A 26,906-nucleotide genomic window follows, 5' to 3' on the forward strand; every position below is an offset into this window, starting at 1 on the left:
ATCAGTTTTTCGTCATTCTTTGAAGCATTTCATTTTGCCCTGAAAATCCCAGTAGTTTATGAGAACCGTCACATCTTGTCCATACGAATCTCAGTAATATCTTAGTAACGCCTCAGTTTTGTTGACATTGTGACATCACGTGACATCACCTTATCAAAGAGCAAACCCTGGATATCCATACATGGAGACGACTGGATCATCACCTAGATCTCCATATATGGAGCTGACCTCTACATCTGATTCCCAGATGATGCCCTGTTAGGGCAACCATACTAAAATAATCCCTTTTATGACCATAAAAGGGGACAATACTGACACACACAGACGCATGTCTGGGGTCTCGCAGCACACGGTTGGTTCTACAGACAGAGATCTCCATCTATGGTCATAAAAGGGATTGTATGTATGATGATGGACGTCATAGGACTTTCTCATAACGAGTAGCCATTTTTTTGCCTATGTTCGTTGCCTCCCCTGCCGTTACTGTACTTGCACAATTTACAGTTTGTAAGAAACAATTTTTTTTTGTAGAACTGCACTCCAACTAATATGCCCATATCTCCATATACATGGACCTCCATGTATGGGTATAGCGATCTCCATATATGGGTAACTGGTCCGATATATTAATAATGAATTCTGTGCTGTGTGAATTCCGTCATGCGCGACCTCACCCTCTGTCACTTTCGCCCTTAGGCGTCTTATTGGTTTATGGTTTGTCTTGTATGTAGCCTGGTAAAGCACTTTTGCCTTTTAGCTGGAGAGGAACTGGTCAGAAATCATCAATTTCGTGCACTTGGTGAAAAGTTTCTGATTTTTGGAATGGTGTTAGGTATGGGTATAAGGTTTTTAAAAACCATCGCAAACAAGTTGGGCACGCCCCTTAGTGGTCTGTTTGCAATGAATCAAATATTAGATACATCAGTATATGGTTCAAACCCCAAATAATTGACGAAAGAGATTTTTCAATGGATTCTGTTACTATTGGGTATGATAAACAACATACTGAAAATTCAGGAAAAAATAACTACCGGAAAGGTACCATTTTCAAGATGGCGTCCACGATGGCTGCCGGGAGCTGAAAATGCCTATAAACTGGGTTTTAAATGTTTACACATTAAAACCCAGTTCATAGGCATTTTAAGCTCCTGGCAGCCATCATGGACGCCATCTTGAAAATGGTGCCTTTCCGGTAGTTATTTTTTCCTAAACTTTTAGTATGTTGTTTATCATACCCAATAGTAACAGAATCCATTGAAAAATGTCATTCATCAATTATTTGGGGTTTGAACCATATACTCACAAATCTACTATTGAATTCATTGCAAACAGACCACTAGGGGGCAAGCTCAACTTGTTTGCGATGTTTTTTGAAAACCTTAAAACCATACCTAACACCATACCAAAAATCAAAACCTCTTCATCAAGTGCAGATTTATTATGATTTTTTACACATTAAAACCCAGTTTATAGGCATTTTCAGCTCCCGGCAGCCATCGTGGACGCCATCTTGAAAATGGTGCCTTTCCGGTAGTTATTTTTTCCTGACATTTTCGTATGTTGTTTATCATACCCAATAGTAACAGAATCCATTGAAAAATCTCTTTCATCAATTATTTGGGGTTTGAACCATATACTGATGTATCTAATATTTGATTCATTGCAAACAGACCACTAGGGGGCGAGCCCAACTTGTTTGCGATGGTTTTTGAAAACCTTATACCCATACCTAACACCATACCAAAAATCAAAAACTTTTCACCAAGTGCACAAACTTTACCAGTTCCTCTCCAGCTACTTCTCATATCTCCGGCACCGTTGCCCCGATCCATGCCAATTTCTCATTTCTCACATGCCCCTCTTCTAGTGCCACCATGAGGCCCATTCTTGCAAAACACTTTTTTGGACACTACTCCTATAGATTGGCCATAAAGTTTATCTATAATAAAGTTTCCCCAGGACTACACTACAGTGTGTTGCCCTGTAGGGCAACCACACTAATAATACTTTCCCACTCAGATAAGTAGCATGTGTTGCATTGGGGGTCAAAGGACTATATCTCCATCTGCTCTCTCTCTCTCTCTCATAGGCTACTCTCTTTGTCTCACACCCACATGCGAACATGCACTCGCACGCACACACTGTGTGTGTGTGTGTGTGTGTGTGTGTGTGTGTGTGTGTGTGTGTGTGTGTGTGTGTGTGTGTGTGTGTGTGTGTGTGTGTGTGTGTGTGTGTGTGTGTGTGTGTGTGTGTGTGCGCGTGATGGCATTTTGAACGGGACAGATGTTGTCTGGACTACCCCCCCCCCCCCCTCTCTCACACCCAGGAGAAAGTTGGATTCAGTTCAGTCTACTTGCAGAGAGAGAGAGAGGTTCTTTTTGTTTTCCCCACACATTGACGGACGGACTGGATGTCATAGACCAACTAATTGGACCAATAGGACATTGGTTCTGGAGGTATTTGGACACATATTTTGACCAACAGGATGATGCGTTGTATGTGAAGGGTCTGGATGTGGATGTAATCTTCGGAACTAGTAGACGGCGTCCAATGTGGACTGACATTCTGGGCCAGTAGATGATGTGGATGTCAAGTTCTGGACCAACAGGGAAAGGTGGAAAGTAAGTTAGTAGCCTATAGGCTATCTTAATCCGATTAACAAAGCAAGAAAAACACAAGGATGATAATGCAAATTATGTTTTATTTTGTATTATTATTTTTTACTACTACTAGGCTACTTTCTTTTCACTCCACTATACAAGTATTTGAAAACATAGTTACTCTGCACATTTTGATTAGGCTATTAGCACAAACCACTTTAATGGATATAGGCTATTTGAACATAGCTATTTTCAAAACATTTGCATACATTATGAAAACCTGTCAAATGTGAGACACATAATGCATAACGAGTGCTTTTACTAGGTACTTTCAGTAGGCCTGGCCTAGGTTTTCATTCCAATAATCTGTACTTTTACTCAAGTACATTTTGAACCCGACTTTCCCACTGAGCACTATATGACTATAATATAAAAGTATATTTTTCTAAGTCAAGTGCTGTGGTATGAAGTAACTAAGTACTTTATAGTTATCTTTTTATAGTTATTGTGCCCGGTGGGAATGGCTACAGAGCATGTCTACATTATTGCTATTTATATTGTACGTCTTCCATCCCTGCCAATAGGATGATGTTCTGGATGTAGGATACATTTCTGGACCAATAGGGATGATGTTCTGGACTTCCAGTGTCGCTGCTCTTCTGCTGTTGGGAACCTTGTTTGCAGGTAGAGTGTGTGTGTGTGTGTGTGTGTGTGTGTGTGTGTGTGTGTGTGTGTGTGTGTGTGTGTGTGTGTGTGTGTGTGTGTGTGTGTGTGTGTGTGTGTGTGTGTGTGTGTGTGTAGTGTACACATGAAATCGCACATGAAATCAAATACCTACACACACACGCACACAAAATCAAATACCTATATTTTCCACACGTGGACATACACACACAGTCATGCGTTGGAGTGGCTAGCACCGCTCCAAAAACATTGAAGACCCCCTGACTTAAAAGTGAGACAGAGTCAAGGGGGAGGGGCAGTGTGTTTCTATGGCTCTGCCCTATAGTGTCAGAGACCATTGTCTTGGAGTTGGGGCCCCTTGTCTGGGAAAGGGTGTGTGTGTGTGTGTGTGTGTGTGTGTGTGTGTGTGTGTGTGTGTGTGTGTGTGTGTGTGTGTGTGTGTGTGTGACTGGGACAGATGTCTCTCTCTCAAGGCACCAACCTGCTCATTGGGAGCAACTAGAGGTTCATAGTCTTTCTCAAGGACTCTTCCACACTCTGGGGGAGCCCGGGATCGAACTGGGAACCCTTCGGGAACCCTCCGTGTTCTAATGACAGTTTCTCTACCCCTGAGCCACTGCTGCCCTACTGATAAAGGCTCTGTTCCATTCTGGTCAAACAGAGTCAGGGTGCTGATATCGTGCATGTTGGCTCACTGGAAACACTCTGCTACACCAGTGGGTCTCAACGTGGGGTCCAGGGACCCTTGTTGTTCCTTGAAGGGGTTCCAAATGGCAACACATTCTCACCCCCAAGGTGTCAGATACCTGACGCCCTGTCAAGTACCCTAGTACCCTACTGCTTCAAGTAGGGGACGCTTCGGGTATGCCCAGTGGTATAAGAAAAACGTCATTCCCCTAGTGGGATTCGAAACCACTATGTAGGGTTTACCAGCCGCTCATGATCACGCCACTATCCACGACGGAGCCACACCGTCTGAGCCGCCGATGAGCCCCGTGAGTCAAGCAAGCAAGTCGCCGTGAGGAACGGTCCGAACGGCGGATGAGCCGACTCAGCGGCGTTACCGAGTTATGTGCCGTTATGGACAGAATAGTACATTTTGACCAGGGGACTGCTTCTGCGTCCGAATGCGGCTCAAAGGGACTGTACTGCGGCAGTGTCCACGTTGCGTTAGTATCCACTTGTAAAAGATCAAAACACAAAAAAGGGGGTTTGGTCAGTTGGTAGGGTAGCATGGCTACGATCACTAAGGCTCTGGTTCGATTCCCACTAACGGTAGATACATAATCGAGTAAACATGTGATGGCGCATGGCATGCGCACTATGACTCTCCCTCCGCTTCCACAGATAGACGCCGAAAGCATCCCAGGGATGACGCCGATAGCGAGTCCGAAGCGCGTGAGAGGGGTGAAGCAGGGGGGGTGAGAATAGACCCTTACGGGTGCAAGTGGCTCCATGTGTACGCTCTCAGGGGCCCTTTCCACCGGCAAAGAACCGATTCCAGAACCAGTGCCTGTTCAACTTTCTTGGAACCTTGGTTTGTTCTTGCGAACCAGCTTGCGTTTCCACCAGATTGAACCAGAGCCAAGGACCACAAAAACCAAGGATTGTGTGGTTCCGGTTCCGAACCAACTTTTACGGTTCGGAACCAACTCCGGTTCTCGGTGGAAAAGCACACCTCTGGTTCATCCCATAGGCGGGAGAAAGAACCAGAACCGGTTCTTTTTCGGTGAAAAAGGCCCCACAGAGTTATGGGGGTCTTAGAAATGTAAATGTTTGAGACACTGTGCTACACTAAATGGAACAGAGCTTTAATTAGTATTCTATGACAGTGGTTCTCAACCTGTGGGTCGGGAATCGGGGGGGTCCCCAAATGATTAACTTAATGTGCAACATTGTTTTTTCACTCGACAGTAAACAAACCAACATAAAGTGTCAGTGTATAGAGGGTATCTGCACATTTCTAAAATGACAATTTATGGACTTTTTAATACCTCTAAAATTACAAATTAAACATTGGCCAAATTGTCAAATATTAGGGGCAGAAATTTGCAATGCAAGGCATTGTGAGCATGTAGATCTGCTATTTTCACAATAGAACTGAGTTATAATAATGATAATAATAATGAATTGCATTTTTATAGCGCTTTTCCAAGTGCTCAAAGCGCTTTACAATGGTTCATTCATTCATACATTGAGAAGTGAAGCGGCGAACATTCGACGCCAGCGTCCTCACTTCCCACATTCACACACCAATGGTGGCAAGCTTGCACCAACCAACTCATTGGAGGCAACGTGGGGTTCAGTGTCTTGCCCAAGGACACTTCGACATGTTGACAGGAGGAGCTGGGATTTGAACCTCTGACCCACGGATCATTGGCCAACCCACTCTACCTCCTGAGCTACAGCCGCCCCTCGGCTATACAAAATGCAATGCCTCAAATCTTAGTGCTCGTCAGGGTGGAAGGGTCCCCAGTTAAAATAATTTCTTAAAACTATCCTGTGAAGCAGTGTTATAATCAAAACATTATGATTAAACACATGGCAAGGGAGTATATCTGAAAATGAAGGGGATATCCTCACTCTCTTGAATGATGACTTAAAAATGTATTTATTTATTTCATAAGCACAGCAGCAGCAGTCTATTTAGAGAATTGTTTCGTCCTAAAGGCCTTCCTCAACGTTTCAAACTTGTTTTGATCTCTGCAGATCTACAATCTCATGAACAACTCTCTCTCTCTCTCTCTCTCTCTCTCTCTCTCTCTCTCTCTCTCTCTCTCGCCAGATGCTTGTGTGTGTGTGTGTGTGTGTGTGTGTGTGTGTGTGTGTGTGTGTGTGTGTGTGTGTGTGTGTGTGTGTGTGTGTGTGTGTGTGTGTGTGTGTGTGTGTGTGTGTGTGTGTGTGCGCGCGCGCTCGCTCGCTCGCTCGCTCGCGTGTGTGTGCGTGCGTGCGTGCGTGTGTGTGTGACTTTCTGATGCAAAGTGACCACATAGCTCTTATTAAGACCCTTTATCCAAACCGAGACAGGGTCACACACACACACACACACACACACACACACACACACACACACACACACACACACACACACACACACACACACACACACACACACACACACACAGATTTGCATTTCACACAATCATATTAACAGCTTTTGTCCTCTCCTCTCCTCTCCTCTCCTCTCCTCTCCTCTCCTCTCCTCTCCCCTGCAGACTCTGTGCGTGGGGGGCTGCGGACCAGTGAGTGTGCGTACTACAACGTGAACCATGAGCTGGAGAAGACCAACCGCAGTGGGCTGGAGCGCTGTGAAGCAGGCACGTGTGCACACATAGACATCGTTGGGGGCTTGAGACCCCTGCCCTTTTATACCCGCCTTTAAAAAGTATAGATGGAGCTCGAAAAACCCGAGGCTGTGACAAACTCGATAACAAATGTATTGAGTACCCGCTATCAATAAGCTTTGGGCTCATTGAAATTTAGATTGCATCTTATTTTTATTAGTGTGGTTGCCTGACAGGGCAACACATTATAGTTCTAGGGAAACTTTATAGACTTCTAGGGTAACTGTTTATAGAACAGGGGTTCCCAATCTTTTTTGGCTCAGGGCACCCCTATAAATATTATTTTCACCCGTGGCCATATTTTAGCAATTATGTTACGAGGAAAACGTTGAGATATAGTCATTTTGGTTAGAACTGACTGAAAATAACTTTGTACTTACAAGTTTAAAATTATGCTAAATATAAAGTTTTTTAGGTACTAAAAATAAAGCTTTAAGTGTCTAAATAAATTCCAAATATTATCAAATTATCTCGCGGCACCCTTGGACTGCCGTCACGGCACCCCAGGGTTCCCCGTCACCCACTTTGAAAACCCCTGTTATAGACCTCTAGGGTAACTTTTCCGCTGTCATTGGAAATAGCAGGGATAGGGAATCAATGGGAGTGGGAATCAGTAGGAAATCAATGGGAGAATCAATTGGTGGAGCTTCACATGACAGTTAGCTTACTGTAGAATATAGTCAGCAACCATCAGCAACCACACTCGCAATTTCAAATTGCATCTTTCTAGTCATCATTCGATACATTTTTTTTTACTGAAAAGGTGCTTTCTAGCAGGTTTTTTCCTTTTCTTAGATTTGCCTACTATTTCTTTCCACTATTGATGTTGATGTATTGATGTATTACCTTGCACATTCTATGTCGTTCTGGTTTAAGAGTGTCTGCTAAATGCCTAAACTGTAAATTGTCCTGCTGTGAAGCAGGGGAGGACCGGGACAAGCGCTCGCACTGCTACGCGTCCTGGACCAACTCCACAGGTTCCATAGAGCTGGTGAAGAAAGGCTGCTGGCTGGACGACTTCAACTGCTACGACAGGTAGAGGGACGGGACCATATGAAGATGTCATGTCGTGACAATTGTGACCGAAAAGAAATTGCGATTTACAATATTATTGCGACAATTAAAATATCCTGTGTGTGTGTGTGTGTGTGTGTGTGTGTGTGTGTGTGTGTGTGTGTGTGTGTGCGTGTGTGCGTGTGTGCGTGCGTGCGTGTGTGCGTGTGTGTGTGTGTGTGCGTGCGTGCGCGTGCGTGCAACAGATCTGAGTGTGTAGCAACTGATGACAGTCCCCAGGTCTTCTTCTGTTGTTGTGAGGGAAACTTCTGCAATGAACATTTCACACACCTGCCTGACATCCCAGCACCAGGTGAGAGAGAGAGAGTGTGTGTGTGCGTCCGCACGTGTCTGTGTGTTTGTGTGTGTGTGCATTGTTAATTTTGTAAGACTAAAAGACACGTTTTTTTGATATTTAGTCCTAAGACTAAACAATTTCAGAAGACTAGTCTAAGACTAAAACTAAATGGTGTGTTATTCAAAAGACTAAGACTGAAGACTAAATCTTTGCTGTCAAAATTAACACTGCATTAAGACTAAGACTAAAATGTTTGATATTTAGTCCTAAGACAAAGATTAAGACCGAGCAATTTCAGAAGACTAGTCTAAGACTAAGACTTTAAGTCTTAGTCTTAGACTAGTCTTCTGAAATTGAATTATTGAAAAGACTAAGACTAAATCAGAAATTGCTGAAAATAACTAACTGTGTGTGTGTGTGTGTGTGTGTGTGTGTGTGTGTGTGTGTGTGTGTGTGTGTGTGTGTGTGTGTGTGTTTGTGTGTGTGTGTGTGTGTGTGTTTTCAGGTGCAGGGTCCAGCAGTGTGAATGGCGTGTTGGTTTACTCTCTGCTGCTGTTCTGCATGTTCAGCCTGCTGCTCGTTAGCGCCCTCTGGCGGTGCACCCACCATAAACTTCCTTATGGACCCGGGCACATGGTCAAGGTACGTGCACGCATGCATGCACGCACACACACACACACACACACACACACACACACACACACACACACACACACACACACACACACACACACACACACACACACACACACACACGTCACACACACACACACACACACACACACACACACACACACATTTAATACGTCACCTTTTCAGGACCGCCAATCTACGAATGTCCGTCATTTTTATATCCACCTGTTAAATGTGTTGGATGGATGGTTCACAATGAAGCAATAAGCCACAAGAGGCGAGTGGTTACCTGGTATTTTACACCGGCTGAGAGGCGTAGTAGGGAGACACTCCAACCCTCTCAGCCGGTGTAAAATACAGGTAACCACAAGCCTCGCGTGGCTTATTGCTTTTCTAAAACGGTTACAATATGGCAACATGAAAAAACATAGACATGTACCAATTAAAACTGTTCTATTTCACTAATAATTCACTATAAGGTCTGCTTTGCAAGAATGTAGTCCCCAGCTACAAGAAAGTAGTTCCCAGCCAGGCTGCAGAAACAACACCCCTCTAGTCTAGCTTCACAACACTGTGGAAAGAAACAACGCACCTGTGTTTGATATAAACTGATTAAAGGTGTGGGTTATAGTCTCACATACAACAGCAATTAAAGGGAAACCAGCCAATCAGAATCAAGGAATGGAACTAGCCGTTTTAGAACTATACATTAACTTCTACACCAGGATGCCGGCCAGAGCATCAGGACCAGGATTTCAGGTTTTGTAAATGGGTTTATCTGAATCGATGGCCATCATTTATCAACGTGGTGCAGATCAAATCTTTAGCGTACACCGAAATTTAGGCAAGTCTCTGCATTTATTATCGCATCGTGACTTTGACGTTGGCGTAGGGTAGGATCTCACGTCAAGTTCAAAGGTGGTGCAGGAACACCAGGAGTCTTCAATATTTTCAGGCCAAGGACCCCTTAGTTGAGAGAGAGATGAAGCAGGGACCCCCACAAGCTTTTTCATAGATTCCATATAGTTTCATTGTTTGACAGCACAATCATCAGTGTATTTTGGATTCATGTCAATGTGTGTTTTCAGATAAGTATTTCACCACTTGAACATAACAATACATCACTTGAAATTTCCCTCTGTATTCCGACTTTCTGCTTCCGGTTTTGGAAGCAGAAATGCATGTTCGACCCCGGAACTACTCGATCTTTCAACCTTTGGCGGCCATGTTTGTTTACGAAGAAAATATTATGGCCTCTATCTCATGTCATGAATGCCTGGACGGATTTCCAAGCAGATTTTTTTGTTTTGTTTGAAAGCTGTGAACGGCGTGCACACGCGTGGCGCATGATCCGTGCACGGTGCACCATCGTGCACGTTAAAAGGTACGAAAATGGTGGTAGGGAAAGACTATAGGACGCCATTTTTGGTAGCAGGGAATAAGTGCCCACAGCCCTCTTCTGAGATACAGAACGAGTAGACAGAAAAGTCTACTCGAAAACCATATTATAATAATGAGCATTAGTGAGTTCCAGAGCCATGTATTAGAGAGCTACGCTACCTCCGTCCACTTCATCAGGCCAGATCTTCTACAAAGCCTTTAACCGGACATTTACGGAATGCATTGTGTCATTTGTCACTATTTCAAGTTAAGTGACCCGTGTGACCGGCACTGCTTTCTGCCCCCAGGTTGTCGTAACTCTCTAATAAATGGCTCTGGTGAGGACCACTTATGTGAAGATATGGTTGGAAATGGGTTGTCTTAGAGAAAAACACTGCGGTCCCAAGCAGCCTATTTTAACAGAATTAACCGCAAAGATAAATGGAAAAACCAAACGAGTATTCTGTTATAAAGGATGCTGGTGTTTACTTCTACACTAGGTGAGACAACGATTGACACGTTATTACAGCCTACCCTACTTTATAGGCTATGTGTGTATGTGCGGCTGTGTGCTGTGCTTAATTTGGATTACAGTAGGCTGTACTTGGTTGTGTGCGCGCTGAGTGTGCTCACGCGTATTATAAACTACTAGAAGTCTAGTCGGCGCCCTGGCCAACTCGGGAACAATGTATATAGGGGATGAATGCCCCGCCCTTTAATGCAAACCCCATTATACCTGTTGTCATAGGATCTGTTTTGACCATCTGTTTGCGTGTGTCCATTTATGCCCATATATGGGGATATCTATCTGTCTACGTCCATTTTATGTCCATATATGGAGATCTCTGTAGGACCCGTTTTGACCATCTGTTTGCCTGTGTCCATTTATGCCCATACATGGAGTTATCTGTCTGTCTGCGTCCATTTTATGCCCATATATGGGGATCTCTGTAGGACCTGTATTGACCATCTGTTTGCCTGTGTCCATTTATGCTCATATATGGAGATATCTGTATCTGTCTGTCTGCATCCATTTCATGCCCATATATGGAGATCTCTGTATCTGTTTGTCTGTGTCCCTTTATGCCCATTATGGAGATCTCTGTATCTGTCTGTGCCTCCGACTGTGTTGCAGACACAGTGCTGGTTCCCCCTTTAATGCAAACCCCATTATACCTGTTGTCATAGGACCCGTTTTGACCATCTGTTTGCCTGTGTCCATTTATGCCCATATATGGAGATATCTGTATCTGTCTTTTTGCGTCCATTTTATGCCCATATATGGAGATCTTTGACCATCTGTTTGCCTGTGTCCATTTATGCTCATATATGGAGATATCCGTATCTGTCTGTTTGCCTCCATTTTATGCCCATGGCGGGGAACGCGCGTGCCTAATTTGAAATAGGGAATGAATGCCCCACTCTTTAATGCAAACCCCATTATACCTGTTGTCATAAGAGCCGTTTTGACCATATGTTTGCCTGTGTCCTTTTATGCCCATATAGGAACATCAGAATACGTAACCATGGCATTTTTTGTTGACTCATGTGGTGTACGTGATCTCAGAGCCTTTTATGAAGTGATGTCACAATGAGTCAGCGCTTGCGCCGATTTCCTCCGGAACAGCCTGATGTCAACAATCAGCTCCGCATAAGGAGATTCCGAACGTTTTGCGCCGGTTTCGGAAAAGCGCGAGTCGGGTCGGGTCGAGGCCCGGCACTGCACTCCGCGCGGCGGCGGGGAACGCGCGTGCCGAATCTGAAGCTGGTGGGACGAACGGTTCTCGAGATACGCGGATTACAAACAGACAGACACGCAGACAGACAGAGATTTGTCGCATTTATAGATAGATACCTACTGTGTATGTACAGTATGTGTGCCAGATAGTGATCTGTAACCGACCATTTTGGCACAATTTAATTGGTACCGTTGGTCTTGTGGAGCAGCGATAGATTGTGTGGCCTTTCTTTTCTGTTCCTTGTGTTCGCTATAATCGCCTCGATGAATAAGACCCTTAGAAGTAGTTGGACTGTGTATTGAGTTGACGTCAGTTAAAAACCAGTAAGACTCCCTAATCGGGAGGTAAGCGACCGCAAGGTCGCATGTATGCACAAATTGGTCTGTCCATGTTGATGACATGACTTTAGACATACTGTGTACCGCTTTGCGTGATTTTAGGGCAAAATCTGTAGGAGCAGTGTCCAAAAATGTGTTTTGCAAGAATCGAACCTCATGGTGGCGCTAGAAGAGGGCCATGTGAGTAATGAGGTGTGGAGGTTGTGGTTCGGCAGCCAAGGAGTGTGTGTGCAAAGTTTATCTTGTTTGTTTAAACGACGTCATGGGCCGCTATGCTCGATAACATGCAGGCTTGATAAGCCCAAAGCTTATTGATGCCGGGTACTCCATACATTTGTTATCGATTTTGTAGTGGACCCTTGTTTCGAGCTCCATCCAATATCAACCCACAGCTCCCCCCCCCCCCTCTCTCTCTTTCTCTCTCTCTCTCTCTCTCTCTCTCTAGGACCATGCGCCCTCCTCTCCCCTGGTAGGATTGAGGCAGTTGCAGTTACTGGAGGTGAAAGCCAGGGGGCGCTTTGGATGCGTGTGGAAGGGCCAGATGATGAACGAATTTGTAGCGGTCAAGATCTTCCCACTGCAGGTGCATTAATATATCATAATACAATATTCTAATAATGAATAGCTAATGAGGAACAGTTAATGACCAGCATAATACTAATATTGGTCATTGTTGTTCATTTTGACAGCAAATTTACTTTTCATTTAGACACCCACGCGCAACACGTCGCACTCTGACAATAGCCAATCTAGAAGCTCACAACTTGTCACAGACACGCCGTGAGCTTGTAGATAGGCTTGGGGTCTTCAACATTTTCAAGCCAAGGACCCCTTAGCTGAGAGAGAGATGAAGCAGGGACCCCCAGATTCCATATAGTTTCATTGTTTGACAGCACAATCATCAGTGTATTTTGGATTCATGTCAATTTGTGTTTTCAGATATTTAACCACTTGAACCGTCAATAATAAATAAACTTGACCTTTCACACTGTACTTAGTCTGCTCTTTTTCCCCTCTACACTAAACCTCTTTGACGGAAATAGCCGATCTACAAGCTCGCTTGGCTATTTATTTTTGGCTAAAGTTCTCAGAATATGGACGCTAGGGTTCAAGTGGTTAATATAAAAAAGGAGAAAAAAAGTTTCTATCACACAAAGATTTGAAGGACCCCCTGTAGTAACTCTGAGGACCCCCTTGGGGTTCTGGACCCCCGTTGAAGACCCCTGAGATAGGCTATTTTCGGCTAAGTTTAAATCCGGCATTACGACGGCATCAAAGCCTGCCGATCAACTGTAGATTTAGACGACTAACGATTTAGAATAATCTCATGACAGGCGACTTAAGTCAACTAAAACTGTGCTAAAACGAAATGGAATTTTATTCATGAAAGACTATCTAAAACCAAATCAACATGTGCTGTCAAAATGAACTTTATTATTTTTTCAAAGGCACTTCCTGACCTCAATAATACAAACAAAACCTGAACTTTCAACATTCAGTGTTTTTTCTGCAATCTGTAGTTTTATGAATTACTTGGCTCAGAAAAGTGGGTTCATTGGCCTCTGGACGTACGCATCATCATCCAGGGGAGGGTGTGGTTGTAGGGGAGGGTGAACTCAACAACCAAAGTGGTGAATGGTAAATGGTGCATCGGACCGATGCAAACACAATGTAAAGTAACAGCAAACCACACCCTCTGGATGATGATGCGTACGTCCAGAGACAAATGAACTCACCTTTCTGAGCCTAATTACTCAAAAAACTAGAGATTACAGAAAAGCCACTGAATGTTGAAAGGTCAGAGTTTTTTGGTGTAATTGAGGTCAGGAAACAAGAAAAAAAAAGTCTAAGAATAAAATCAAAAAACAGGACAGACAGTCGTGGCAGAACGAGACGGCCGTGTTCCAGACGCCAGGAATGAAACACGACAACATTTTGCGATTCATCGGAGCCGAGAAGAGAGGAACCAACATGGAGATGGAACTGTGGCTCCTTACTGAGTACCATGAGAGGGTGAGAGTACCATTGTACTGAGTACCATGAGAGGGTGAGAGTACCATTGTACTGAGTACCATGAGAGGGTGAGAGTACCATTTTACTGAGTACCATGAGAGGGTGAGAGTACCATTTTACTGAGTACCATGAGAGGGTGAGAGTACCATTTTACTGAGTACCATGAGAGGGTACTAATATGTGTGTGTGTGTGTGTGTGTGTGTGTGTGTGTGTGTGTGTGTGTGTGTGTGTGTGTGTGTGTGTGTGTGTGTGTGTGTGTGTGTGTGTGTGCGTGCGTGCGTGCGTGCACGTGTGTTTGTTAGATGTAGCTGTGATGTTATATCTAACAGGGGCGTCACCACCATTCATTGTGAGTAGGACGGAACACCCCCACTTTCATAAAGACGTGAACTCATCCCCCCCACCTTTTTTGCCGGCCGGGCTGCCTTTTTTCTTTTTCTTCTTTTCTCCACTGCAAGCTGGCTCTCTCACCAACACAAACGCAACCTCTTGTTACTGAAACTACAGCCAAGCGCCCCCAACCTCCTTGCCCATGTTGTATATTTTGAGACGAATTAGACTGAAAATGAATGACTAATCAGTACAGGCTGCCTGTCAACTAATTATTAGTTGGAATACTCATGGCAAATATACCTCAGTTGACACAGTCGTTCAAATTACATTATTTAGTTACATAATCAAACATTCCTCTTATGTCAACTTTACACTAATTAGTCATCGTGATAATTTGTTTAGCTAAAAATAAACAACACATAAACTTCAACAAATATATGTTGACTTAAACAAACATACAATTAAACTGATTCACTGAGGCACTGTTAAACAAAAAAGGTGTTATCTCACCTTCTCTAGCAGAAGACCAATGAATATCAGCTTGGTTCCCATATACTCACTGTCTCCATACATTCATTAGCCTACAGTGACATAAGAAATATGGGGTTATTAATATTGCCAGGCCCACTGGCCCCCACCATTGTGCTTACGTTCCTTCCGGAAGCAGTCTCTCAGTTTCAATACAGAACCGCGAGGCTCCAGGCATATGTAAACAACATTGCATGCAACATTGACATCATGACAGTTCGTGCGCTCGGATAAAGGGGGGTTTTAAAAAGGTCTCTCTCTCTCCCTCCTTCCCCCTTGGAGACATATATTTCTTACAATGCTGCCGCTGTGTATGCAAAAAGCATGACTTATTTGCAAAACCGCCGTGCATATTTTTCTGTCAGTAATAGCCTATTGAATCTAACGTGGGAACAGAACAATCTTTGTAGTGTGTGTGTGTGTGTGTGTGTGTGTGTGTGTGTGTGTGTGTGTGTGTGTGTGTGTGTGTGTGTGTGTGTGTGTGTGTGTGTGTGTGTGTGTGTGTGTGTGTGTGTGAGTGAGACGTGTGTGCGTGTGCGCTGTGCTGTGTGCTAACTATGGAGCTGTTTGCTGCCTGGCTTGCTATACCATTGTGTGGGGAAAAATCACCCAAAACCCCAATAAAAATCGCCCGAAACCGCAATAAAAACACTCAAAACCGGATAAAAAACGCAATATTTCAATCATCCCCCCACTATCCAAGACCCTGTGATGCCCCTGACATCTAATACAAGTGACCATTTTAGAAGTAGGTTGTACACTGGACCACATTCTGGAAGATCTATCTCTTCCCAAGGTGCTAAAGTGCCATGCTATTATACAGCTTGGTTACAAATGTAAACTGCTTGTGTTCATATTTGGAAGCCTCTGTAATGTCCATAACTTTGGCCTGCACATTGCAGGAAAGCCAAAGCCAAGAGCTGATAAGGCTCTGGCAAAATTCTAGGGGTAACAATACATTTAATAGCGATACGATATGCATCACGATACATGTTTGACGATACGATACATGGATGATATTGGTTCATTCGTGGTGATACGATATGATTTGATTCAATGATTTAAAATCGATATAGTAACTATTTAGCAAAGAAATTGAAATGAAAATGAAATGTGTCAATAGTGCAGGTGACATTATATTTCAACATATTTCAATATGGACAAACCCGCACCTTGACATGAACACAGAGACACACTGTTTGTGTTCAAGAATGTCTTGTTAAATGTTAACGCAATTAAAGATGTTTGTGCGTGCAGGGCTCTCTGTCAGACTATTTGAAGGTCAATGCGGTGTCGTGGACAGAGCTGTGTCTCATAGCAGAGTCCATGTGCAGAGGTCTGTCATATCTGCATGAGGACGTCCCCCAACGCAAGGGACACGCCCCCAAACCCGCCATCGCTCACAGGTACATTCAGCCATAGACATAAGTCATGTTTCCATAAACGTATTCGAAAATAGGAAGCGAATTATCAGAAATGTGCATTAAGACAAAGCAAATTTAGCCTGTTTCCATTTGCGGGTGTCATTCGAATTAGCGACGGTCGCATGAGCCGACTCAGCGCGGTCCAGCTGAACACAGCGAAGCGCTCTCTACCTCGAAGGTTGTCTTTACACAAAAGTCTGTAAAGAGCTATGGCTGGCAGTCTGGCACGTTGTGAAAATTTACACACGGTCCGTGTCACTCCATGTGTAACAACTGGTTTGTTTTGTGGGCTAACGCTATACAATGGACGTTAAGCGGCAGGGGAAAGTGTTATCTTGGAGGACGATATGGACCAGAACGTCATAATTTATTTCTCTTTTATTGGCTGACCCGTTTCCATTCACTAATGCGCATTTAGTTTTTTCAAAATCCACCTCCTCCAAGCGCATAAATGTTTTTGCAGATAATTAAAGTGTTTTCGAATTTTGAAGTGTTTCCATAAAAAGATTTTAAGTGCAGTACTTAAGTAAATGAACTTAGTTACTTTACACCACTGCGCACTAATAATAATAAGTCTCTCTCTCTCTGTGTCTCTCTGTCTCTGTCTCTCTCTCTCTCTCTCTCTCCCTCTCTCAGGGATTTGAAGAGTAAGAACGTCATGTTGAGGACAGACCTGACAGCAGTAATTGGTGACTTTGGGCTGGCCGTGTGCTTTGAGCCAGGGAAGCCTCCAGGAGAGATCCATGGACAGGTATAGTATAGGAGCAGTGGGAGAAGAACTCACTTTTTTTTAAATTGACTTAAAGCTGTGATGTTATGCCCCGAAAATTAACAATATTATACAGTAGGTCACGTGTTTTTTTCTACAAACGGTCTGAAAACGGGTAAAAGTACAAAAGTATTGGCATCAAAATATACTTTAACCCTTAAGTTCTGTTCGGGTCATTTTGACCCATTTTACATTTTCATTTGAAAGAAAAGGGTAGAAGTTTAAAAAGAATTCCACCTGAAACTCACTAGCCTTAGGGATATTTCACTTTAAAAAAAAAAAAAACTTCTGGTCATTTGATCGTGTAATCAGGCTTTTATGAACACCCAGAACAGTTTTTAATTTGCTTGATTTAATATTTAGATATTTTATTTATTTTAGGAGGAGGGCCCCATACACACCCATTGTAACTTCAAACTCCATTTTAACCATGATAGATTCATTTAAAACACCCATTATTATTTCTGGTGACTCATACCCTCCTAATACGTGAGGGTATGTATGTATGTATGTATGTATGTGTGTGTGTGTGTGTGTGTGTGTGTGTGTGTGTGTGTGTGTGTGTGTGTGTGTGTGTGTGTGTGTGTGTGTGTGTGTGTGTGTGTGTGTGTGTGTGTGTGTGTGTGTGTGTGTGTGTGTGTGTGTGTGTGTGTGTGTGTGTGTGTGTGTGTGTGTGTGTGTGTGCGCGCGTGCGTGCGCAGGTGGGTACGTGGCGGTACATGGCTCCAGAGGTGTTAGAAGGAGCCATTAACTTCCAGAGAGACGCCTTCCTCCGGATAGACATGTACGCTCTGGCACTGGTGCTGTGGGAGCTGCTGTCACGATGCAACGCGCACGGTACAACGCACACACATGCACACACACACACACACACACACACACACACACACACACACACACACACACACACACACACACACACACCTTTTTAATGTAGGTTCTGGCAGCACAATAGGCTTCCATTTACGTTAAAACAAAACAAATAAAACACTTTTCTGTAGCTTTCAAACTATAGCTTTCAAACTACTTACCATGTGTGTTGTAGTTTTCTTAATGTGCTTCATTTCAAATTTGAAATACACAGTGCCCTCTTCTGGCCACCTTGGTGCACTGCAACTGTTGCATTCTCATCCTGCTATATTGATAAATATTTAAAAAAACTTGTACTGTTGGGTGTGTGGTCTCATTATTATTCTGATCATTATTGTGTTGTGCATATGGTTTTCTGCTGTATTTATGGTTTATGGTGAAAGGTTTATGGTTTCAAAACGGGTATACTGTATGTACGCTTTGTGGCGTTTGTTCAACTATTTTCTTTATTGTCAGGCTACGCCAGACTGGCACCCCAGCAAGTCATTTTCAGAGCTGTCTAACAAACCGCTACAACATTACCGAAAGGGTATTTGACCTGTGTGTGTGTGTGTATTCAGGTCCAGTAGACGAGTACTTGCTACCTTTTGAAGAGGAAATTGGACCTCATCCCTCATTGGAGGATTTACAGGAAGTGGTCGTGAACAAGAAGATGAGACCCGCCTTCAAAGAGGACTGGCTGAAACACAACGTGAGTGCACTGTGCACACACACACACACACACACACACACACACACACACACACACACACACACACACACACACACACACACACACACACACACACACACTCTCATTCATACACACATGCACGCACGCACATACAAACAGTGGAGGAATGTTGGGATCATCTGTCTGTCTGTCTGTCTGTCTGTCTGTCTGTCTGTCTGTCTGTCTGTCTCTCCATTGTGTGAGACAGTAGTGCACTGGTTCTCAACATGTGAGTAGGGACTCCCAGGGGGGTCCCCAAATTATTTTGGGGGGTCCCCAGATGATGAACCTAATGTGCAACATTGTTCTCTCACTCAACAGTAAACAGACCAACATAACGTTTAAGTATATAGACTCTATAAAGGGTATATGGGTATATGCATGGTAAATGTATTTCACTGGGATCTATCTGGGGAATGGGTCCTCAGAAGTCCAAATTAAGAACTAGTGAAAAAAGTTCTTAATTTGGACTGGTGAAAACAGCCGATCTACAAGCACACGTTGTGTGCTTGTAGATCTGCTGTTTTCACTAGTTTAGTACATTTTATAGATGATAAATACAAAACGAACGGTTTTGGACATACAAGGTTTCCACCCGACAATGCCGATATGCTATAAATATAAGGTGCTGGGAGTGAAAAGTATAATGTAGGGGTGCCTCGGATTCAAAAAATATTCATGGGGTGCCCTGAGACAAAAAGGTTTGGGAGCCCCTGCCTCTCTAACGTTCTCTGCACCTCCCTGCTCTACAGGGTGCAGGCCAGGTGTGTGAGACGGTGGAGGAGTGCTGGGATCACGACGCCGAGGCCCGCCTGTCTGCCGGCTGCGTGGAGGAGAGGATCAGGCGCCTCCACCCTGTGGTCATAACCCCGCCTCCTCCTTCCCATTACAACCACACCCACCTGATCTGCGTGGCTCCGCCCCTCCCAACAGTGGCCAACGTTGACCCCGCCCACAATGAGTCAACTTTGTGATGGAAGAGTTCAGGGTATAGTCTCATCTAGCCAGACGACTATGCCACGGGAGCGTGCCGATATTGTGACATAACATTTGTCCGACGCGGGTGAATGTTAACCTGGTGAAATGCTAACCTGCCGACGCTGGTGAATGCTAACCTGGTGAATGTTAAAGGGGCCACACTATGCTTTTAAAAATATATATATTTGATATAAACATTGGTCCATAATAAGGTTTTATACAGGTTTTACCCTAAACAACCACTCGGATATTGAAATGTCATGTTCTGTCTGCCTCTATTTCTAAGCCGTTTCTGATGCAATACCAAAATGCCCTTTTGGCATGGCACCATGCTAATCTTCCCTGTATCGTTCCAATTTTAGCACCACTTTACCCCACCCACCCCATAGTCTCAATAGAATCCACCCCAAAAGTACCGCCCCCTTCTCTTCAGTTGCCAATTAGTATATTTCTTTATGATTGTTATCCTTAATATTTGTTCTCTAAATCTTTCCCTCTTTGTACAGTATGAGGTTAGAATAGGTTAGAGCAGTGGTTCCCAAACTGTTTAGCTCGTGACCCAAAAGAGAAATTAGACATTTGCCGGGACCCAAACTAGTGAAAACAGCAGATCTACAAGCTCACAGCGCGTCGCTTCATGCCACGTTGTGAACTTGTAGATCGGCTATTTTCACTCATTCTTAAACATTTGTGTTCTAATTTAAGTCATTTGTTCGATTATTCTTAGATTTCTTCATGAAATCACTTGAAGAAAATCATTTAATTATTTTCTTAATTCATGAAAAATAATAAATAAAAGGGAATGTCTTTAGATTAATAAATAAATAAATAAATAATAATAATGAAAAATAAATAAGGAAACAAAACATGAAGAGACCCATAAAAATTAGTCCGCGGCCCACAGACGGGTCCCGACCCACTGTTTGGGAACCATTGGGTTAGAGAAGCTCCACAGTGATGATGATGATGATGATGATGATGATGATGATGATAGGTTTAGGTTTATTCGTAATTTGTATGGTTCACATAAATAAATAAATAATGTAGGCTTATTTCACACATCCACAGCGAGATTCTCATTGATACAATGCTTATCAAATGTCTACGTACTGAATCAGGCAACGTAAACACAGTGAAACACAAAAGCCTGAGTAGACCACTAACATGTTTAAGAGTGAAATATCGCTTTAAGCAGTTGACCTCAGTTGACCTCAGTTGACCTCAATACGACACAAATACCTCAGAGACATTTTCATTTCTGTCTAAAAGTTCCTTGTTTTATTGGTTACATGATGATTTATTGTGAAGCTTGTATTGTGTTTGTTATTCTTTATTTATATTTGTTTATGGAATATGAAAAATTGTAGTTTAAATGTAAGTTGTTGTTATTGTTTTGTTTTTGTTTTATGAATAAATGAAATAAAAAAAAATCACATTGTTGTATACTACCTTCCATGGATTTGAATGTATATGTTCTGTGAACATACTGACATACTCTTAAAGGGACAGGACACCCCAAATCACTTTTTCTTAGATTTTAACTAGTATAAATGTGTCACTTGAGATAGGGAGCAATGATATATGATACAATTTGTTCATAGGCTTGTGGATTCAGAGCTTTCTGCTGTTTCTGTAGCTATTTCTATGTAGGCCTACTTCCAGTTTCTGGTTAGAAACTAAATGTTTGGTGCCACTCATTATATTATTTGCTCACTTTGTTTGATTTCTGCGAGGTGACATAAGCATATCTAATTCATAATTAAGTTTGTTTGTTGGGGGGGGGGGGGAAGGGGGGGGGGGGGGTTGGGGGTTCACTGCTCCGTCAGCAGGTGCAATGGAAATGATAAAACAAAATTGAGCAGGAAAACATTGGAACTTGAATGCTTTAAAAGTATATAATAGGCAACTGTTACTACTACTGCACCACAAACAATAGTACCATTTCATAGAAGCCTTAAATGATTTAAAATAATTTATAGAGATGATAAGGTGCATTCCCAACTATGGCTGTCACGATTATGAAATTTTACATGACGATTAATTGTCACTCAAATGATTGCGATTAAATTTAATTGTGTTTTTGTCGCAGAAATTTACATTTCTGCTTGGCTTGTAGGCTTTGAAGTTGCACATGGCAGATATGACACATAATCTATTTTAGTCAGGTTTCTTATGTATTTCTGTCGGATTTTTGTGAAGATTTGTAAAACTATACATTTTTGGAATCTTCAGAGCATGGGGAATCCAAAAATCAATGTTCCCATTTGCACAGACACCTGCAAAGCCGCCATTTTGGACGTTCAAAATGGCCGACATAAAATACATCATTTGTGCTATCTTGGCTTCTGGACAACCTAGAAACTTAATTAAACATGCCAATCCTATGTTTTCTGGGTCAAGGAATCAAATGAGTAAATGTTGGGTGTAAAATGTTCCGGACCCCCACCCCCTTTCTGGGGGTTATCTATTTTGGGACCTCCCAGAACAGTACGCCAGCCAGTTAATGTCCTAATTTCATAATATTAGAGTTGTTTTGTAGGTTTTAAAACCTCCTGGGTTCATTTATTATACTTTTAAAGCAGCCAGAATAATCCTTCTGACCTTTGGTTGGGGTCTTTCCTCACCTGGGACCCCCAGACAGACCCCTGAGTCTGTCTCAGTAATCGCTCTGCTCCAGAACAATGTTAAATTAGATCATAATTGAAGCATAAAAGTTATTGTAGCTGGGCTCTGAAAACAAAAAGGAGTAGTAGCAAATACCAGGGGTCTTCCACAGGGAGCTACTACAGAGTTACTACAGGGGCCCACCAAATCTTGATGGGATTTGAAACTTGAATGTTTTTATGTATTCAGGGTTTATGTACCGATGTTTCTGGTTGACATTGGCACATTTCACTCAGGTTTTTTCATCTCACTTATGTCACTTTGTCTGCTGACCTCACTCAGCAACGAAATATAAATAAACGAAAATAAAAATAAAACAATTCAGAGGAGGCAAGCAGTGATCACCGCATGATGTGCACTGCAATGTAGTTTCAAATGCACTACATTGCAGGCGCTTTTTGAGAATAAAAAACTAAAAAAGAAGAGGAAGACACGTGTGACATGCATGATCTGGGCAGATTGCCCCAGGAAATGTGCCAATCTCAACCCAAAACAACGGTATTGTACTTTGATGGTTTATTAGTATTCTCAGTATTATTTATACATTCTTTGTGTTGGACAGTTATGGTTGACAGGTGTTACTGCTGGGATTGCAATATTTAAGCTATTGCAACTTCATATTTTGGGACACGCAGACTAACATGTCCATTTATTGCACTGCACTCACTGACAACGCAACACACCCACCTCTGTGTTATCGTCACCCCAAAACCCGCACCCATCCTCTTAAAGAGCCCATGGTCAATTATGCCCAAGGAGATTCACTACAATACAGTAATTTCAGACATGCAGGATCTATTCGTCTTTATCATCGTCATCTTCAATGTCCAACCTAATAGTGTTGACACAGTCTCCACCATAGCATAGAGTGGAAGGCAGGTTATTTGAGCAGGGAGGGCAAGACCCCTGACTGGAACATACCCTCCACTCTCTGAATTTCACCCATTTTCTTCGATTGGTGGAAGCTTAGGGCAATTTGTCAGGTATGATTTATCCCGCATTGTGACATAGTTGGCAAGGAGGATATGTGGTAGCAGTGCAGTACGAGTTGGTTGTTGGACCTTTTGAACTGTAAACACGGCATGCAACATGCTCCAATGACTGCAATGTTGATGGAAGCTCACCATTAATAAGCTCAGTAGAAATGGAACTCTTGCTAAGGTCCTTGAAGCGGTTAATGGCTTAATGTCATCATTATCAGGCTTCAAGTAGGCGTTGACCCATGACGAATTGTGTAGGCCAAGGAACCCTTGACATTTGTGACATTCAATAACTTGAACTCGCTCAAATATATCTACTTACTTTTGTTTTGTACCTTGGCTTTGACTGTTGCAAATTTACAGCAGTGTCAGCAAGTGGAGGGTATGTTCCAGTCAAGTGTCTTGCCCTCCCTGCTTCAAAGGCTTTTTTTATTGATTTGATTGAAGTATTTATTAGAAGTTTTGCATAGGATAAATTACAGTTTCATGACAGTACAGTTCACTGATACAAGGTCAACTAAAAGGAAACTAAGGTAAGGCATAAGACGTTGAGATCCTTCGCTTTAACTCATATAAATATAGGCAATACTTGAGCTCATCAAATGTGTCTGCAAAGCAGATTGCAAGGGATGGTGCAGCTGCTTAAACAATACAAACAAAGACTGTCAACATTATTAGGGAGGACATGTAGTGAATCTCTTTGGGCATAATTGACCATGAGCTCTTTAAGAGGATAGGGTATTGGTTTTGGGGTGACGATAACACAGAGGTGTGTATGTTGTGTTGTCAGTGTGAGTGCAGTGCAATAAATGGACATGTTAGTCTGCGCGCCTAAAGTAATACGTTGCAACAGGGACGGCTCCAGGGGGGGGGCTAGAGGGGGCTTTAGCCCCCCCTAAGCCCGCCCTCCCCACAAACTCAATTAACACCTGTCAACCATAACTGTCCAACACAAAAATGTTATAAATAATACTGAGAATACTAATAAACCATCAAAGGTTACAGTTTCAAATCCCATCAAGATTTGGCGGGCCCCCTCCTGTAGTAACTGAGGACCCCCCAGGGGTCCCGGACCCCCTGTGGAAGACCCCTGGTATTTGTTACTACTCCTTTTTGTTTTCAAAGCCCAGCTACAACAACTTTTATGCTTCAGTTATGATCTAATTTAACATTGCTCTGGAGCAGAGCGATTACTAAGATAGGCTCAAGGGTCTGTCTGGGGGTCCCAGGTGAGGAAAGACCCCAACCAAAAGTCAGAAGGATTATTCTGGCTACTTTAAAAGTGCAATAAATGAGCCCAGGAGGTTTTAAAACCTACAAAACAACTCTACTATTATGAAAATAGGACATTAATTGGCTGGCGTACTGTTCTGGGAGTTCCCAAAATAGATAACCCCCAGAAAGGGGGTGGGGGTCCGGAACATTTTACTCCCAACATTTACTCATTTGATTCCTTGACCCAGAAAACATAGGATTGGCATGTTTAATTAAGTTTCTAGGTTGTCCAGAAGCCAAGATAGCACAAATGATGTATTTTATGTCGGCCATTTTGAACGTCCAAAATGGCGGCTTTGCAGGTGTCTGTGCAAATGGGAACATTGATTTTTGGATTCCCCATGCTCTGAAGATTCCAAAAATGTATAGTTTTACAAATCTTCACAAAAATCCGACAAACATACATTTCTTAACATAACAAACCTGACTATTTAGATTATGTGTCATATCTCCCATGTGCAACTGTTAGGAGGTTTTGTCCCAAGCACCTTTTACTACTTTCCATTGGTTCAATATTATTTTAACCAACACTCAGATGTAAACGGTGTTCAATAGCCCTGATTTCAAAAACCTCAAAAATGGAGTTAAGAGATTTTGGCCAGACGGTGACAAATAGGCTATCAGTGTTTTCTGAATGGAAACAATGGGCTGACAATGATGAACTATGTTAAAAAGTTGTCAAAATGTCCCATCTACTCCAAAACCCCTTTTTGGTATATGGTTCTGGTGAAAGTGTGCAAATATTAATTCACTAAAATTACACAATAGAATTGGAAGTATGAAATTTGCCATGGCATAGCAGAATAGGATTTTTTGGGGCTTATTGTATTTTTACATCATCCTCAGAAACACACACAAAAAAAAGATTATTTTCCAGCACTTTATGGTGAATATCACTGCTGCCTCACTTGTATAGAAAACCTCCCATCCTGCAACTTACCCCTATGTGTCAGGATACAAATTTCAGACTTCCTGCACTTCCATGTCTATTTTAGTGAATTCATATTTGCTTTTACACAATTTCACCAGAGCCATATACCAAAAAAATGGGTTTGGGGTAGATGGGATATTTTGACAACTTTTTAAACATAGTTCATCATTTTCATTCTTACCACTGGCACTAGACTAGCCTGCTTCCAGACCATAGACCCCGCCCACTCTGAGTGGACTCTTGCGTGAGCTGAGTCTGAGATCAGGCTACTACTAGACAGTTTGAGTGTGTAGTTTTTAAAGAAATACTACTGTTTGGATGCCATCTAGTGTCCATCAGAAGACACTACATGTAATGTTGTCCTGCCCTGTCCTTCTATTGTGAATCAGCCAGTGTGATCCGGTTTACAGCCCGCCCAGTCGTTTGCACGAACAATACATCTAAAAAATGTTTCCGTATCCGGTCTAAAACCAGACCGGATCAGCAACCTGCAAAACGAAATGATCCCTGTCTGTCGCGTTACCACGGCTCTGGGCGGAGCTTTAAGGGTGGATGTTTGTTGTTTTTTCTGCCTGAGAGTGTCATGTCAGAAAATCTGGTTTGTTTTTACGTTTATAAAGTAAATTAACTTGCAGTTGTAATAACGTCAGTTAGTGGGGCTTGTCTCCAGTGTCTGTACAGTACAATGTTACGTTTCTATTCATTGCTCGTGGTCCTGAGTTATTTTGCTGGTAAGTAACGCATTATTCCGCAGCAGTCCATACATTATAATAGCAACATGGCAACATGAGGACGCAGAGGTCATATGAGGTAGTTGTTGTTTGCATGAAGAGCCTGCCATTCATTAGAAATTTTTCAAAAAGAATAACTAGACATCAAGTGGTTTCTGGATGCATTCATTCAGCCTGGAATTAAGCCAGGACTCGACCTTAAGATTCATAATGAACTCATTATAATGTATTCTTTGTAACCCTCATTGCATGCTGCAATTACAAAGAGGGAAAGCGCATCATGTTTGTTTGATTGATTGATTGATTGATTGATTGATTGAAGAGTTTATTAGCAGTTTGCAATAGAAAAAAATACAGTTTCATGACAGCACAAATCACTGGTACACGGTCAACTAAAAGGAGATCCTAGAAGTAGAAAGCCTTATTTACACAGGAACCACACTGTATGTATCTCTTCACAGGTTCAACCCTATTCCTTGAGCTTTTGGGCCTGTGGGTCCCTGACTAAACCTACTTTAGCCTATATCATTTGGCAGCAGACCCTCGGCAGTGTAGTGATGTGTGTGTGTGTGTGTGTGTGTGTGTGTGTGTGTGTGTGTGTGTGTGTGTGTGTGTGTGTGTGTGTGTG

At 42.7% G+C, this 26,906-nt stretch overlaps 1 protein-coding gene across 1 annotated transcript; it reads left to right on the plus strand.

The window, feature by feature from the left end:
• Positions 1–3,226: 3,226 nt before the first annotated feature.
• LOC308306802 (activin receptor type-2B-like) lies at positions 3,227–19,693 on the plus strand (the record flags this gene model as incomplete). The annotated part of the gene is made up of 13 exons (XM_080751844.1): positions 3,227–3,284; positions 4,632–4,682; positions 6,500–6,592; positions 7,552–7,663; positions 7,888–7,994; positions 8,485–8,621; positions 12,515–12,652; positions 13,939–14,082; positions 16,202–16,350; positions 17,005–17,119; positions 17,839–17,974; positions 18,568–18,698; positions 19,472–19,693. 13 exons carry the CDS (start codon positions 3,227–3,229, stop codon positions 19,691–19,693), a joined length of 1,593 nt encoding a protein of 530 aa, XP_080607970.1.
• Between the last annotated feature and the right edge of the window lie 7,213 nt (positions 19,694–26,906).

This window comes from Nannobrachium achirus (genome assembly GCF_963921795.1).
Source record: "Nannobrachium achirus genome assembly, chromosome: 21".
Classification (NCBI taxonomy): domain Eukaryota; kingdom Metazoa; phylum Chordata; class Actinopteri; order Myctophiformes; family Myctophidae; genus Nannobrachium; species Nannobrachium achirus.